At 42.7% G+C, this 18579-nt stretch overlaps 2 protein-coding genes across 7 annotated transcripts in view; one reads left to right on the forward strand and one right to left on the reverse strand.

Moving 5' to 3' along the window:
* The window catches only part of MIB2 (MIB E3 ubiquitin protein ligase 2), a 451988-nt gene that overhangs the window by 301199 nt on the left and 132210 nt on the right, over positions 1-18579 (forward strand). For all 6 annotated transcript variants that reach the window (XM_053690538.1, XM_053690540.1, XM_053690543.1 and 3 more), the window contains 2 exons: positions 17868-18062; positions 18191-18333. In XM_053690538.1, coding sequence (XP_053546513.1) covers positions 17868-18062; positions 18191-18333 — 338 coding nt within the window. The remainder of the gene's footprint in view (positions 1-17867; positions 18063-18190; positions 18334-18579) is intronic.
* On the reverse strand, positions 14627-15765 carry LOC128638534 (multivesicular body subunit 12B-like). Its single transcript, XM_053690544.1, is given in 3 exon segments — positions 14627-14956; positions 14958-15123; positions 15126-15765. Coding segments are annotated over 3 exon segments (864 nt in total). The 3' UTR covers positions 14627-14898.

Raw genomic sequence — 18579 nt, forward strand, 5'->3', positions numbered from 1 at the left:
ATCTTAGCAGGCGTAACTAAGATCCACTGGCTGTTCTCGACATTCTGAGGAGTGGGGTAACTTCAGAAACTGGGAATAGCATGCGGGGTCCTCCGCAAATGAGGTATGTGCAGTACTTTATTTTCTGGGAATGGAATTGACTAAGAAAATACTGCTGTTACCGTATGATGTAAGTACAGCCTTAAATGCAGTAGTGGCAACTGGTATCAGGCTGATAAATGTATGCGCAGTCGAGTTATTTTCTAGGGACTAGAATTTGACTGAGAAAATACTGTTAAAACTGAAATAATACTTAAGCCTTCTCTGCAGTGGTAGCGACTGGTAGCAGGCTTAGTGATAACTTTGCATGACATTGGAAAATGTTGTTTTTTAATAAAATGTTTACTGGCATGTTATTCGTTTTTGTGAGGTACTTTGGTGATAAATCTCTTTGGGCATGATTTTTTTTCCACATGGCTAACATATATTTTCTGCATGGAAACCGTTATATCAGGGCTCCCACTGTTGTAATAGGAGTGGGAGGGACCTTGTTTTAGCGCCTTGTTGCGCAGTTAAAATTCTAGCACAGTCTTCCTCCTAGTGCTTCTTCCTCCTTGATCCAGGACGTGTTTGACTGTGATTAAAAGCGTTAAATCTTAATTGATATCCGTTTTATCCGTTTTGGGTATTGAGGGGTTAATCATCCTTTTGCTAATGGGTGCAATCCTCTGCTAATAATACACTTCTTGTTAAGAATTGTTTAATTACATCTGTATTTTTGAAGCGCTGCAGCGTTTTTTATATTGCTTGTAAACTTATTGAAAGTGATTTCCAAGCTTGCTAGTTTCATTGCTAAGTCTGTTTAAACATGTCTGATTCAGAGGAAACTGTTTGTTCATCATGTTCAAAAGCCAATGTGGAGCCCAATAGAACGATGTGTACCAATTGTATTGATATTGCTTTGAATAAAAGTCAATCTGTACCGATAGAGAAACTATCACCAGACAACGAGGGGGAAGTTATGCCGCCTAACTCTCCTCACGTGTCAGTACCTGCGTCTCCCGCTCGGGAGATGCGTAAGATTGAGACGCCAAGTACATCTAGGCCCTTACAAATCACTTTACATGATATGGCTAATGTTATGAAAGAAGTATTATATAATATGCCCGAATTAAGGGGCAAGCGCGATAGCTCTGGGTTAAGGACAGAGCGCGCTGATGACACGAGAGCCATGTCTGAAACTGCGTCACAATTTGCAGAACATGAGGACGGTGAGCTTCATTCTGTCGGTGACGGTTCTGATCCGGGGAGACCGGATTCAGAAATTTCAAATTTTAAATTTAAGCTTGAGAACCTCCGTGTGTTACTAGGGGAGGCATTAGCGGCTCTGAATGATTGCGACACGGTGGCAATTCCAGAGAAAATGTGTAGGTTGGATAGATACTATGCGGTACCGGTGTGTACTGACGTCTTTCCTATACCAAAAAGACTTACAGAAATTATTAGTAAGGAGTGGGATAGACCCGGTGTGCCTTTTTCCCCTCCCCTGATATTTAGAAAAATGTTTCCTATAGACGCCACCACACGAGACTTATGACAGACGGTCCCTAAGGTGGAGGGAGCAGTTTCTACTTTAGCCAAACGTACCACTATCCCGGTGGAGGATAGCTGTGCTTTCTCAGATCCAATGGATAAAAAATTAGAGGGTTATCTTATTGCAGCCTCTTGCATGCATTGCGCCTGTCACGGCTGCAGCGGCATTCTGGTTTGAGTCTCTGGAAGAGGCGATTCGCACAGCGCCATTGGATGAGGCTTTGAGCAAAGTTAGAACCCTTAAGCAAGCTAATGCGTTTGTTTCAGATGCCGTAGTACATCTAACCAAACTTACGGCTAAAAATTCCGGATTTGCCATACAGGCGCGCAGAGCGCTCTGGCTTAAATCCTGGTCAGCGGATGTAACTTCCAAATCTAAGCTACTTAACATTCCTTTCAAAGGGCAGACCTTATTCGGGCCCGGCTTGAAGGAAATTATTGCTGACATTACGGGAGGTAAGGGCCACGCCCTTCCTCAGGACAGGGCCAAACCAAAGGCCAAACAGTCTAATTTTCGTGCCTTTCGTAACTTCAAGGCAGGAGCAGCATCAACTTCCTCCGCTCCAAAACAGGAAGGAACTACTGCTCGTTACAGACAGGGTTGGAAAGGCAACCAGTCATGGAACAAGGGCAAGCAGGCCAGAAAGCCTACTCCCGCCCCTAAGACAGCATGAAGACAGGGCCCCCTATCCGGAGACGGATTTAGTGGGGAGCAGACTTTCTCTCTTCGCCCAGGCTTGGGCAAGAGATGTGCAGGATCCCTGGACGTTGAAGATTATATCTCAGGGATACCTTCTGGATTTCAAAACCTCTCCTCCACAAGGGAGGTTCCATCTATCGAGGTTATCAACAAACCTAGTAAAGAGAGAGGCATTTCTACAATGTGTACAAGACCTCTTAATCATGGGAGTGATCCACTCAGTTCCGCGATCGGAACAGGGACAAGGATTTTACTCAAATCTATTTGTGGTTCCCAAAAAAGAGGGAACCTTCAGACCAGTCTTGGACTTAAAGATCTTAAACAAATTCCTAAGGGTACCATCGTTAAAGATGGAAACCATTCGAACCATTCTACCCATGATCCAAGAGGGTCAATATATGACCACAGTGGACTTAAAGGATGCTTACCTTCACATACCGATTCACAAAGATCATTATCGGTACCTAAGGTTTGCCTTTCTAGACAGGCATTACCAGTTTGTGGCTCTTCCCTTCGGGTTAGCCACGGCCCCGAGAATTTTTACGAAGGTTCTGGGCTCACTTCTGGCGGTACTAAGACCACGAGGCATAGCGGTGGCTCCGTACCTAGACGACATTCTGATACAAGCGTCAAGTTTTCAGAATGCAAAGTCTCATACAGAGATAGTTCTAGCATTTCTGAGGTCGCATGGGTGGAAAGTGAACGGGGAAAAGAGTTCTCTGTTACCACTCACAAGGGTTCCTTTTCTAGGGACTCTTATAGATTCTGTAGAGATGAAGATTTACCTGACGGAGTCAAGGTTATCAAAGATTCTCAATGCTTGCCGTGTCCTTCATTCCATTCCAAGCCCATCAGTAGCTCAGTGCATGGAGGTAATCGGCTTAATGGTCGCGGCAATGGACATAGTGCCATTTGCGCGCCTGCATCTCAGACCGCTGCAACTATGCATGCTCAGTCAATGGAACGGGGATTACTCAGATCTGTCCCCTTTGCTAAATCTGGACCAGGAGACCAGAGATTCTCTTCTCAGGTGGTTGTCACCGGTTCATCTGTCCAAAGGAATGTCCTTTCGCAGACCAGATTGGACGATTGTAACAACGGATGCCAGCCTTCTAGGCTGGGGAGCAGTCTGGAATTCCCTGAAGGCTCAGGGATCGTGGACTCAACAATAAACATTCTAGAATTAAGAGCAATATTCAATGCTCTTCTAGCTTGGCCTCAGTTAGCAAAACTGAGGTTCATCAGATTTCAGTCGGACAATATCACGACTGTGGCTTCATCAATCATCAAGGGGGAACCAGGAGTTCCCTAGCGATGTTGGAAGTCTCGAAGATAATTCGCTGGGCAGAGTCTCACTCTTGCCACCTGTCAGTGATTTACATCCCCGGCGTGGAGGACTGGGAGGCGGATTTCCTAAGTCGCCAGACTTTTCATCCGGGAGAGTGGGAACTTCACCCGGAGGTATTTGCTCAACTGATTCGTCGTTGGGGCAAACCGGATCTGGATCTCATGGCATCTCGCCAGAACGCGAAGCTTCCTTGTTACGGATCCAGGTCCAGGGACCCGGGAGCGGTGCTAGTAGATGCATTAGCAGCCCCTTGGGTTTTCAACATAGCTTATGTGTTTCCACCATTTCCGTTGCTACCTCGACTGATTGCCAGGATCAAACAGGAGAGGGCATCGGTAATTCTGATAGCGCCTGCGTGGCCACGCAGGACCTGGTATGCAGACCTAGTGGACATGTCGTCCTGTCCACCACGGTCTCTACCTCTGAGGCAGGACCTTCTGATTCAGGGTCCTTTCAACCATCCAAACCTAATTTCTCTGAGGCTGACTGCCTGGAAATTGAACGCTTGATTCTATCAAAGCGTGGGTTTTTGGATTCGGTTATTGATACATTAATACAGGCTCGGAAACCTGTGACCAGAAAAATTTACCATAAGATATGGCGTAAATATTTATATTGGTGCGAATCCAAGAGTTACTCATGGAGTAAGGTTAGGATTCCTAGGATATTGGCTTTTCTACTAGAGGGTTTAGAAAAGGGTTTATCCGCTAGTTCGCTAAAGGGACAGATTTCCGCTCTGTCTATTCTTTTACACAAATGTCTGGCAGAGAATCCAGACGTCCAGGCTTTTTGTCAGACTTTGGCTAGAATTAAGCCTGTGTTTAAAGCTGTTGCTCCTCCGTGGAGCTTAAACTTGGTTCTTAAAGTTCTTCAGGGTGTTCCGTTTGAACCCCTTCATTCCATTGATATTAAGCTTTTATCTTGGAAAGTTTTGTTTTTGATGGCTATTTCCTCGGCTCGAAGAGTCTCTGAGTTATCTGCCTTACATTGTGATTCTCCTTATCTGATCTTTCATTCAGACAAGGTAGTACTGCGTACTAAACCTGGGTTTTTACCTAAGGTTGTTTCTAACAGGAATATCAATCAAGAGATTGTTGTTCCTTCATTATGTCCTAATCCTTCTTCAAAGAAGGAACGTCTTTTGCATAATCTAGACGTGGTCCGTGCTCTGAAGTTCTACTTACAGGCAACTAAAGATTTTAGACAAACTTCTTCTCTGTTTGTCGTTTACTCTGGACAGAGGAGAGGTCAAAGGGCTTCGGCTACCTCTCTCTCTTTTTGGCTTCGTAGCATAATACGTTTAGCCTATGAGACTGCTGGACAGCAGCCTCCTGAAAGAATTACAGCTCATTCCACTAGAGCTGTGGCTTCCACCTGGGCCTTTAAGAATGAGGCCTCTGTTGAACAGATTTGCAAGGCTGCAACTTGGTCTTCACTTCATACTTTTTCCAAATTTTACAAATTTGACACTTTCCCTTCTTCGGAGGCTGGTTTTGGGAGAAAGGTTCTACAGGCAGTGGTTCCTTCTGTTTAATGTTCCTGCCTTGTCCCTCCCATCATCCGTGTACTTAGCTTTGGTATTGGTATCCCATAAGTAATGGATGACCCGTGGACTGAACACACTTAACAAGAGAAAACATAATTTATGCTTGCCTGATAAATTTATTTCTCTTGTAGTGTGTTCAGTCCACGGCCCGCCCTGTCTTTTTAAGGCAGGTTCTAAATTTTAAAATTATAACTCCAGTCACCACTGCACCTTATAGTTTCTCCTTTCTCGTCTTGTTTCGGTCGAATGACTGGATATGACATGTGAGGGGAGGAGCTATATAGCAGCTCTGCTTGGGTGATCCTCTTGCAACTTCCTGTTGGGAAGGAGAATATATCCCATAAGTAATGGATGACCCGTGGACTGAACACACTACAAGAGAAATAAATTTATCAGGTAAGCATAAATTATGTTTTATCCAAACTGCCAGCATTTCAGAGAAAGCGTGATTGTTCAGTTTTAAATACAGAAAAAGATGAACAAGTAGACGCTGACGATACCTTATCTGTTTTACCCTCACATCAATCGGAATTGGCAGTGAGGGAGGGGCTGTCTGAGGGAGAAATTTCTGACTCAGGAAAAATTTCTCAACAGGCAGAACCTGATATTGTAGCATTTAAATTTAAGCTAGAACATCTCCGCGCCCTGCTTAAGGAGGTACTAGCTACTCTTGATGATTGTGATTCTTTGGTAATCCCAGAGAAGTTGTGCAAATTGGACAAATTCTTAGAGATCCCAGTGCACGATGATGCCTTTCCAATACCCAAGAGGGTAGCTGACATAGTGAATAAGGAGTGGGAGAAGCCGGGTATACCTTTTGTCCCACCCCCTATATTTAAGAAAATGTTCCCCATTGTAGACCCCAGAAGGGACGCTTGGCAGACGGTCCCTAAGGTAGAGGGGGCAGTTTCAACGTTAGCTAAGCGCACAACTATTCCTATAGAGGACAGCTGTGCTTTCAAAGATCCTATGGATAAAAAATTGGAAGGATTGCTTAAAAAGATTTTTGTTCAGCAAGGTTTCCTTCTTCAACCAGTTGCGTGCATTATTACTGTCACCTCAGCGGCGTCTTTTTGGTTCGAGGAATTAGAAAGCTCGCTCCAGAAGGAGACTTCAGATGATGAAGTCATGGACAGAATTCACGCACTTAAGTTAGCTAATTCCTTTAAATTGGATGCCGCTTTTCAAATAACGAAATTAGCAGCGAAAAACTCAGGTTTTGCTATAGTGGCGCGCAGGGCGCTTTGGCTTAAATCTTGGTCGGCAGATGTGTTGTCCAAGACTAAATTACTTAATATTCCTTTCAAAGGTAAGACCCTTTTTGGGCCGGAATTGAAGGAGATTATTTCAGACATCACTGGGGGAAAGGGCCATGCCCTCCCACAGGATAGGCCTTTCAAGGCCTTTCAAGGCTAAGAACAAGTCTAATTTTCGTTCCTTTCGCAATTTCAGGAACGGACCGGCTTCTAACTCTGCAGCCTCTAGACAAGAGGGTAACGCTACCCAGCCCAAACCTGCATGGAAACCTGTGCAAGGCTGGAACAAGGGTAAACAGGCCAAGAAGCCTGCTGCTGCTACCAAGACAGCATGAAGGAGTAGCCCCCGATCCGGGACCGGATCTAGTAGGGGGCAGATTATCTCTCTTTGCTCAGGCTTGGGCGAGAGATGTTCCGGACCCCTGGGCACTAGAAATAGTCTCCCAGGGATATCTTCTAGAGTTCAAGGAACTTCCGCCAAGGGGAAGGTTCCACATGTCTCGCTTATCTTCAGACCAGATAAAGAAACAGGCATTCTTACATTGCGTAGGAGACCTATTAAAGATGGGAGTGATAAACCCAGTTCCAACAGTGGAACAAGGTCTAGGTTTTTACTCGAACCTGTTTGTAGTCCCCCAAAAAAAGAGGGAACTTTCAGGCCAATTCTGGATTTAAAGATATTAAACAAATTCCTCAGAGTTCCATCTTTCAAAATGGAAACCATTCGGACGATTTTGCCAACAATCCAGGAGGGTCAATATTTGACTACCGTGGACTTAAAGGATGCGTATCTGCATATCCCTATCCACAAAACTCATCATCAGTTCCTGAGGTTCGCCTTTCTGGACAAACATTACCAGTTCGTGGCTCTTCCTTTCGGGTTTAGCCACCGCTCCCAGAATTTTCACAAAGGTGCTAGGGTCCCTTCTAGCGGTCCTAAGGCCGAGGGGCCTTTCCAAAGCAAGGGCTCATACAGACATTGTTTTAGCCTTTCTAAGATCTCACGGGTGGAAGGTGAACATAGAAAAAAGTTCCCTGTCCCCATCCACAAGGGTTCCCTTTCTGGGAACAATAATAGATTCTGTGGAAATGAAGATTTTCCTGACAGAGGTCAGAAAGTTAAAGCTGCTAAACGCTTGTCGAGTTCTTCATTCTATTCCTCAGCCCTCCATAGCTTAGTGCATGGAAGTAATAGGACTAATGGTTGCAGCAATGGACGTGGTTCCTTTTGCTCGAATTCATTTAAGACCTTTGCAGCTGTGCATGCTCAAACAGTGGAATGGGGATTATGCGGACTTGTCTCCCCAAATTCAAGCAGACCAGGTAACCAGGGATTCGCTCCTCTGGTGGTTGACTCAGGATCACCTGTCCCAGGGAATGAGTTTCCGCAGACCGGAGTGGGTCATTGTTACGACCGACGCCAGCCTCTTGGGCTGGGGCGCGGTCTGGGACTCTCTGAAAGCTCAGGGTCTATGGTCTCGGGAAGAGTCTCTTCTCCCGATAAACATTTTGGAACTGAGAGCGATATTCAATGTGCTCCTGGCTTGGCCTCAACTAGCGAAGGCCAGGTTCATACGATTTCAGTCGGACAACATGACGACTGTAGCGTACATCAATCATCAGGGGGGAACAAAGAGTTCCTTAGCGATGAGAGAGGTCTCCAAGATCATCAAATGGGCGGAGGATCACTCCTGCCATCTATCTGCAATTCACATCCCAGGAGTAGACAACTGGGAAGCAGATTATCTGAGTCGTCAGACTTTCCATCCGGGGGAGTGGGAACTTCACCCGGAGGTCTTTGCCCAGTTAACCCAACTATGGGGCATTCCGGATATGGATCTGATGGCGTCTCGTCAGAACTCCAAGGTTCCTCGCTACGGGTCCAGGTCCAGAGATCCCAAGGCGGCACTGGTGGATGCATTAGTGGCGCCCTGGTCGTTCAATCTGGCTTATGTGTTTCCACCGTTTCCTCTCCTTCCCAGGCTTGTAGCCAGGATCAAACAGGAGAAGGCCTCAGTGATTCTAATAGCTCCTGCATGGCCACGCAGGACTTGGTATGCAGACCTGGTGAATATGTCAGCGGTTCCACCATGGAAGCTACCTTTGAGGCAGGATCTTCTAGTACAAGGTCCATTCAGACATCCAAATTTAGTCTCTCTGCAACTGACTGCTTGGAAATTGAACGCTTGATTTTATCTAAGCGTGGGTTTTCAGATTCGGTTATAGATACTCTGGTTCAAGCCAGAAAACCGGTGACTAGGAAAATTTACCATAAGATATGGCAAAAATATATCCATTGGTGCGATTCCAAAGGATTTTCTTGGAGTAAAATCAAAATTCCGAGAATACTTTCCTTTCTCCAAGAGGGTTTGGATAAAGGTTTGTCAGCTAGCTCTTTAAAAGGACAGATATCTGCTCTGTCTGTTTTGTTGCACAAACGACTGGCAGCTGTGCCAGATGTACAGGTGTTTGTACAGGCGTTAGTTAGAATCAAGCCTGTCTATAGACCTATGACTCCTCCATGGAGTCTAAACTTAGTTCTTTTAGTTCTTCAAGGGGTTCCGTTTGAACCTTTACATTCCATAGATATTAAGTTACTATCTTGGAAAGTTCTGTTTTTAGTTGCTATTTCTTCTGCTAGAAGAGTTTCTGAATTGTCTGCTTTGCAGTGTACTTCTCCCTATATGGTGTTTCATACAGATAAGGTAGTTTTACGTACCAAGCCTGGTTTTCTTCCAAAAGTAGTTTCCAACAGGAATATTAACCAGGAAATAGTTGTTCCTTCCCTGTGTCCAAATCCAGTTTCAAAGAAGGAACGTTTGTTACACAACCTAGATGTGGTCCGTGCTTTAAAATTCTACTTAGAGGCGACTAAGGATTTCAGACAGACTTCATCCTTGTTTGTCGTTTATTCTGGTAAGAGGAGAGGGCAGAAAGCTACTGCTACCTCTCTTTCCTTTTGGCTGAAAAGCATCATCCGATTGGCTTATGAGACTGCCGGACGGCAGCCTCCTGAACGAATTACAGCTCACTCTACTAGGGCTGTGGCTTCCACATGGGCCTTCAAGAACGAGGCTTCTGTTGATCAGATCTGTAAGGCAGCGACTTGGTCTTCACTGCACACTTTTACAAAATTTTACAAATTCTATACTTTTGCTTCTTCGGAGGCTGTTTTTGGGAGAAAGGTTTTGCAAGCCGTGGTGCCTTCTGTTTAGGTTGCCTGACTTGTTCCCTCCCTTCATCCGTGTCCTAAATCTTTGGTATAGGTTCCCACAAGTAAGGATGAAGCCGTGGACCGGACACACCTATGTAGGAGAAAACAGAATTTATATCTTACCTGATAAATTCCTTTCTCCTACGGTGTGTCCGGTCCACGGCCCGCCCTGGCTTTTTTGTCAGGCTTAAATTTTTTTATTTCTAATACACTACAGTCACCACGGCACCCTATGGTTTCTCCTTTTTCTCCTAACTGTCAGTCGAATGACTGGGGGGCGGAGCCAGAGGAGGGGCTATATGGACAGCTTTTGCTGTGTGCCTCTTTGCCATTTCCTGTTAGGGAAGAGAATATTCCCACAAGTAAGGATGAAGCCGTGGACCGGACACACCGTAGGAGAAAGGAATTTATCAGGTAAGATATAAATTCTGTTTTCATGATTCAGATAGAGCATACAATTTTTTTTTTTCCATTTTACTTCTATTTTCTAATTTGCTTCATTCTCTTGGTATCCTTTGCTGAAAAGCATATCTATATAGGCTCAGGAGCTTGGAGCTTACTGCTGATTGGTTGCTGAACTTTTTTTTTTTTTTTAAATGTTAAAGACAAAACTTTTATTTTAACAAATTATATTAAGAATACACACTAGTTACTTCACAAGAAAAAAACAAATCCCCTATTTAAAATACAGGGGCCGTATGTAAAATAAATATATTTAGAAACAAATGCACAATTCCAACACAATCAAACATATAATGCATAGACCTGCAGAGCAGCTAACATGAGATTCATTAGTCAGGCAGCGACTGATTGAGTGAAAAATGACAAAACGGTAGATGTTTCATTTTTTGGCAAATTACCCAGCTTGGAAAATTCTCTAATTAAATGCGCAATTAATAGAATGCAGTTAATCAGAATAATTGATTAAAGGAGGCAATTTATATTGATAAAATATGGTTATCAATAAACAACCCCTACTGACCTATAATAGTCCCTAAAATGTATTTCACTTTGTAAATGTATCCCTGTAATAATTACTGCTTGAAATAATTTTCCAGCAATCGTCTCTACTGCATCATATAGTTTTCCCTAGAAAGCCTCTTGGCTTGCAATTAGGCACTCTCTATAACTCCTCCCACTGCACAATACAACGTCTCCCAACAATATCACCCAGTGCCCATATAACTCCATCTGCTTTTCCTTTTAGCACTCCATAATATTCATCCTTTATAACACTTGCCTATAACTCATTATCTATAAATTTGTTACCCTATAGCACTTAATGCTCAATATCACCCGTCCCTATAACCACACATTTTCTTCCCACGACCTCCTATTTGCTCTAAATAACTATACCCTATAACTCATATTGTACCTCTGTATTGTACTTTATCTCCATATAATAGCCTCCATTAAACTATACTAATACTTTAAAATATATTCTAAAAACCTCCCTACTGCTCTGTATAACTCATCTTCTTCATATAAGCCCTTCTCTCTCTATACAGTCACATTATGGCACTCAACTAACCAGGACTGTAAATGGTCTCACTGGATAATTGTCTATTGCTATCATATTTTACTACTTCTTATATGGTGCAATAGGAGGAGGTATAGGGTGGCTAATATGGTACAATAGTTGGAGTGATAGGGAGGGTTACATGGTGCAATAAGTAGAGTTATAAGGAGGATTATATGGTCCAATAGGAGGAGTTATAGGAAGGGTTATATGGTGCAATAGGAGGAGTTATAGGAAGGGTTATATGGTGCAATAGGAAGAGTTATAGGAAGGGTTATATGGTGCAATAGGAGGAGTTATAGGGAGGGCTATATGGCACAATAGGAGGAATTATAGGGAGGGTTATATTTAACAATAGGAGAAGTTATAGGAAGGGTTATATGGTGCAATAGGAGGAGTTATAGGGAGGGTTATATGGCACAATAGGAGGAATTATAGGGAGGGTTATATGGTGCAATAGGAGGAATTATAGGGAGGGTTATATGGCACAATAGGAGGAATTATAGGGAGGGTTATATGGCACAATAGGAGGAATTATAGGGAGGGTTATATGGTGCAATAGTAGAAGTTATAGGAAGGGTTATATGGTGCAATAGGAGGAGTTATAGGGAGGGTTATATGGCACAATAGGAGGAATTATAGGGAGGGTTATATGGCACAATAGGAGGAATTATAGGGAGGGTTATATGGCACAATAGGAGGAATTATAGGGAGGGTTATATGGCACAATAGGAGGAATTATAGGGAGGGTTATATGGCACAATAGGAGGAATTATAGGGAGGGTTATATGGAGCAATAGGAGGAATTATAGGGAGGGTTATATGGTGCAATAGGAGGAATTATAGGGAGGGTTATATGGCACAATAGGAGGAGTTATAGGGAGGGTTATATGGCACAATAGGAGGAGTTATAGGGAGGGTTATATGGCACAATAGGAGAATTATAGGGAGGGTTATATTTAACAATAGGAGAAGTTATAGGAAGGGTTATATGGCGCAATAGGAGGAGTTATAGGGAGGGTTATATGGCACATTAGGAGAAATTATAGGGAGGGTTATATGGCACAATAGGAGGAATTATAGGGAGGGTTATATGGCACAATAGGAGGAATTATAGGGAGGGTTATATTTAACAATATGAGAAGTTATAGGAAGGGTTATATGGTGCAATAGGAGGAGTTATAGGGAGGGTTATATGGAGCAATAGGTAGAGTTATAAGGAGGATTATATGGTCCAATAGGAGGAGTTATAGGAAGGGTTATATGGTGCAATTGAAGGAGTTATAGGGAGGGTTATATGGCACAATAGGAGAAGTTATAGGGAGGGTTATATGGCACAATAGGAGGAATTATAGGGAGGGTTATATGGCACAATAGGAGGAGTTATAGGGAGGGTTATATGGAGCAATAGGAGGAATTATAGGGAGGGTTATATGCAGCAAAAGGAGAAGTTATAGGGAGGGTTATATTTAACAATAGGAGAAGTTATAGGGAGGGTTATATTTAACAATAGGAGGAGTTATAGGGAGGGTTATATTTAACAATAGGAGAAGTTATAGGGAGGGTTATATTTAACAATAGGAGGAGTTATAGGAAGGGTTATATGGAGCAATAGGAGGAATTATAGGGAGGGTTATATGGCACAATAGGAGGAATTATAGGGAGGGTTATATTTAACAATAGGAGGAGTTATAGGAAGGGTTATATGGAGCAATAGGAGGAATTATAGGAATGATTATATGGTGCAATAGGAGAAGTTATAGGGAGGGTTATATGGCACAATAGGAGAAGTTATAGGAAGGGTTATATGGAGCAATAGGAGGAGTTATAGGGAGGGTTATATTTAACAATAGGAGAAGTTATAGGGAGGGTTATATGGTGCAATAGGAGGAGTTATAGGGAGGGTTATATGGAGCAATAGGAGGAATTATAGGGAGGGTTATATGGAGCAATAGGAGGAATTATAGGGAGGGTTATATGGAGCAATAGGAGGAATTATAGGAAGCAGTTATATGGTGCAATAGGAGGAATTATAGGGAGGGTTATATGGTGCAATAGGAGGAATTATAGGGAGGTTTATATGGTGCAATAGGAGGAATTATAGGGAGGGTTATATGGAGCAATAGGAGGAGTTATAGGGAGGGTTATATTTAACAATAGGAGAAGTTATAGGAAGGGTTATATGGTGCAATAGGAGGAGTTATAGGGAGGGTTATATGGCACAATAGGAGGAATTATAGGGGGGGTTATATGGTGCAATAGGATGAGTTATAGGGAGGGTTATATTTAACAATAGGAGAAGTTATAGGAAGGGTTATATGGTGCAATAGGAGGAGTTATAGGGAGGGTTATATGGAGCAATAGGAGGAATTATAGGGAGGGTTATATGGTGCAGTAGGAGGAATTATAGGGAGGGTTATATGGAGCAATAGGAGGAGTTATAGGGAGGGTTATATGGAGCAATAGGAGGAGTTACAGGGAGGGTTATATGGTGCAATAGGAGGAGTTATAAGGCAATATGAGTTATAGGGGGGTTATATGGTGCAATAGGAGTAATTATAGGGAGGGTTATATGAAGCAATAGGAGGAGTTATAGGAATGATTATATGGTGCAATAGGATGAGTTATAGGGAGGGTTATATGGTGCAATAGGAGGAGTTATAGGGAGGGTTATATGGTGCAATAGGAGAAGTTATAGGGAGGGTTATATGATGCAATAGGAGGAGTTATAGGAAGGGTTATATGGTGCAATAGTAGTAATTATAGGGAGGGTTATATGGTGCAATAGGAGGAGTTATAGGAATGATTATATGGTGCAATAGGAGGATTTATAGGGAGGGTTATATGGTGCAATAGGAGTTATAGGGAGGGTTATATGGTGCAATAGGAGGAGTTATAGGAATGATTATATGGTGCAATAGGAGGAGTTCTAGGAATGATTATATGGTGCAATAGGAGGAGTTATAGGGAGGGGTTTATGGAGCAATAGGAGTTGTAGGGAGGGTTATATAGAGCAATAGGAGGAGCCATAGGGAGGGTTATATGCAGCAAAAGGATAAATTACAAGGTGTCTTTTGGAGAATTATTTACATGTGTATGTAACAGAGACATGACGTAGAAATAGAAGGCGTAAAAAGGATGATTATACAGAGTTAGATAGAGGGAAAGCATCTATAGATACCATCAGGAATACTGGGGATGAACCACTACACCCATATTATATATCTGACAGATGTATTTAATGCAGAAATGATCTTGTGTTGTTTATGAATACAAGATCCAAAACGTGTAAACATTTATATTAACCAAACTCATTGTTTGCAGAATCTGTAATTAAACAAAACCTTTTGTCAATTTACCTGGAAATCAGAGTAACTTTAAGCAACCATTCTCATACGTTGTAAATGTCTCTTCCGTTTTTATCTTTTAGCAAGGAAAACTCATGACCCCTTTCCTCTCCCTTTCCTCTCCCTGGCATCTCCTTCTACAGACATGAAGTGCGCAGTCATATTTAGTACTAGTTAACACTGAGGCATTGGAGCCCAAAAAGGCTCACAGATATTAATCCATCTCAAACTATTTTTTAAGGATTTATATTTACAAAATACAAAAAAAAACAGTGTTAGAAAAATTGCTTATTTTCCGACTGCCCTGGTAGGAATTAGGGTTAAAGGTCACGACAGCAGCAATGGGTTCTGCTCAGTAGTATTTTATGGCGATTCCAAAACTTGCATTCTCTTCTATCACGGCGGGGGCATCTGCTGGCAGCGGGCAGGGCTGGGAGGCAAACGTGCTGCAGCGCTCTGTTCTGAAGCTGTAATCATACTCCTTCTCTATTTCTGCCAGTGACTTTATTGTGATTCCCAAGAGATCAACCTGCTGCATCGCTTCAGAAGCGCATGCAAACTTTTCTGATATCATGAAAGGTACACCGTCCATTGCTGAAATGGCGTACAAGTTGGAGTGTTGTTCTCGAAGTCAGGTCTCGTATTATTTCTCCCACGGAACGTGGCAGGTAGTGTCAGCGAGATATGTCTTGGAAGGTTAGGAACAGATGCCGAGGTGACCACAGCAGACGGAGAGGATGGAGAGGAGAGCTCTGGAGACTCCGGGGCCCGAGGGACTCTTCCCATTCTGTACCAGATGCCCATGCTGTTCAATTCTCCTATGAATGTGTACTGAGGTGGGGCCTGTTTCGAACGACTCAACACACGGATGTCACAAATGGCCGATTCGGTTGAATCTCGAGGGATAAACTTTATACACAAGCGCTTTTTTCTGAATGCAACTTCCTGTGTGTCCACAGTTTCTTGAATTGGAATAAACCCGACTGGCAAAGTGTCTTTAATATCGATCAGTTTCATGTCAACAAGAACGTTACCTAAATGGCTATTTTCCCGGGAAAACACCCTGGTGAAACAGAGGTATCTTGTAACCTTGGACTTAAACAAGCTGTCTTTCCACAAGTCTGCATCCAGGCCATCAGTGGTCTGTGAAACCACATCGTAGCCTGCAGGAGCTCGGTTGCGTGATGCCACCACTCCGACCCCTGTGATGGGATCCATAGATATGTCCGGTAAAGATTCCGAGAGATCCCTTACCTCAGGCATGATAGAGTGATCCCACAATGTTCCCAGCTCAGGAGAGCTGCCCGATCCCTGTGTGCTAGCTGCGCAGACGGCCTTGTGCTCACATCAGAGCCCCCCCCGGGTATTTAAACCTCAGACCCCAGAAGCAGTTCCTACAGCAAACGCTGCTGCTGGACATGTGTACTGAGCTTCAGGAAGGTTGCAGCCTCTCGGTTGCTGAACTTTTATGCCCATTTTCATCGGCTTACAGATGTGTTCAGATAGCTCCCAGGAGTGAATTCCTTGTTCTCTACATCGCTGCAGTCCTGGGCTTCTTTCTGCCGCAATCTTGCTCAAAATAGCAAGATCGTGCTATTTCTGCATGCTCCACGAGTGGGGCACTGGAGAAATAGATTTGCAGAGTTACCGATGCAGAGAGGGACACTCTTTGGCCCTCTCTGCATCGGACAGTGGTGGTGCCGATCGTTAGTGGGTGGGAGGGTAAGGAGGGAGGCGGGTGGGTGAACCATCGCTGGAGGAGGGCATTAGTGGGTGGGACCGCTCCGCCATGCTACAGGGACTAAAAAAAACCACCAAAAACTGCGTCATTGATGGGAAGGAGGGGCTTTTATGGGGGGATCAGGGAGGTTGGAGGGTTGGGGGAAACCTACACTGCAACAAATATTTTTTTTTTAAATTGCCAGTACTAAAGATGGGGGTGACAATTGTAAGGTGGGGGAGGGAATAGAGCTGTTTGAGGGGGGTCAGGGAGAGATCAGGGGATGGGATTTGTCAGGTGGGAGGCTGATCTCTACACTAAAGCTAAAATTAACCCCACAAGCTACCTAATTAACCCCATTCACTGCTGAGCATAATACAAGTGTGGTGCGCAGCGGCATTTAGCGGCCTTCTAATTAACAAAAAGCATGGCCAAAGCATATATTTCTGCTATTTCTGAACAAAGGGGATCCCAGAGAAGGATTTACAACCAGTTGTGCCATAATTGCACAAGCTGTTTGTAAATAATTTCAGTGAGAAACCTACAATTGTGAAAAAGTTAACATTTTTTTTTTATTTGATCGCAAATGGGCCTAGATCAATACTTTCTAGATCAATACTTAGGGTTGTTGTCTACCAAAAAAAAATTATAGTTTTGATAGGTAAATATACAAAAGGCTCTATTTCTGTTTAAATGTAGTGATGGCAAAAATGCTCTGGTCTTTTAGGGAAGTTTTTGTCTGAAATGCCCGGTCCTTAAGGGGTTAAAATATAACTTTTGAATTCCATGATCAAAAATATGGGATCATCATGATTTGTCCAGGCCGCAGAAATGTAGAACACGTCTGGATGGTAATTTCTGTATTACATTTTGTATACTAGAACAAACAGAATTTGAAATAAATCAGTAAATATTAATGTAGAGATTGCTTCTGCTTTCATGGTGGGAGTGAAATAAAAATGATTTGCTTTACTCTTCCAATGCATGTGTGATTGTGAAACTATCACACGTTAGTTTGTCTTGCACAGTCTACTTGAAAATGTTTATTGTTTAAAAAGATAGATAACCCCCTTTATTACCCATTCCCCAGTTTTGCATAACAAACACTGTTATATTAATATACATTGTTTTACCTCTGTGATTATCTAAGCCTCTGCAGACTGTCCCTTTATCTCAGTGCTGTTTAAAAATGTGCATTTAGCCAATTAGTGCGGGTTCCTGCATAACTCCACAGGAGTGAGCACAATGTTATCTATATGACACACATAATCTAGCACTGTTTGTTTGGCTGTGAAAATCTAATAAAATGCTCTGAGATAAGAGGCGGTGTGCAGGGGCTTAGAAACAGGCAGAGGTTATAAAGTATATTAAGATAACAGTGTTGGTTATGCAGAGCTGGCAAATAGGTAATAAAGCCGTTATTTATCTTTTTAAATTATAGAAAATATCAAGTAGACTGTCCCTTTGAGTGATAAGTAAATTAGTCCTCTCCAATTAACAGGTGGATCTTGTCTTCTCAGATTTAACAGTGATGTATATGATTTGGTAATTATAGGAATATCCTGTCATAAATGTAATTTTATGTGAATGTCTTGTGTTTACTGTAATTTTTAGAGGAATAACCATGTTTCCCTGTTGCCTTCAGGTGGGGAAGCCAAAGTTGGTCGAGTTATTGATATCCGAGGATGGGACGTGGAGACAGGACGCAGTGTGGCTAGTGTAACATGGGCTGATGGAACCACTAATGTTTACAGAGTGGGACACAAAGGGAAAGTGGATCTAAAATGCATTTCCGAAACTGCTGGAGGTCACTATTATAAGGAGCACTTGCCCAGGCTTGGTATGCAGGGATTGGTGGGGATTAAAGCTATATTCAGATCCTAATCAAAACCTAGTTTGTCAGCTAAATTCATCTTGTTGAGAACTATGCTCCGTTCTCAGTGATATAACATGAATTATACTTTTTAGGTAAACCAGCTGAGATACAAAGAAAAGAAAGCGCAGAGCGACATCCATTTCAGCACGGTGATAAAGTAAAATGTCTTTTGGATGTTGACATTTTACGGGAGATGCAAGAGGGACATGGAGGGTGGAATCCTAAAATGGCAGAGGTATTTACATTTCTTTACAGCAACTTGTTTTCTGTATATTATTTACACATCAAAGTTGCAAGATATTTACTCTTACCATCTTGCAAAAGTGGATTTCATCTAATAGTGTTTTAAAATAACTTCCTGGGTTTTTTTTAATGCTGTTTTTACTTTGAAGCCTATAGTGAATAAATGATAAACTATGTGAAAATCAACAACTATTAGGTGGATTAGTATTTTTACTCATGCATGTTTTATCTTCAAGGA

The sequence above is a fragment of the Bombina bombina genome, chromosome 8, assembly GCF_027579735.1.
Source record: "Bombina bombina isolate aBomBom1 chromosome 8, aBomBom1.pri, whole genome shotgun sequence".
NCBI classification, from domain to species: Eukaryota; Metazoa; Chordata; class Amphibia; order Anura; family Bombinatoridae; genus Bombina; species Bombina bombina.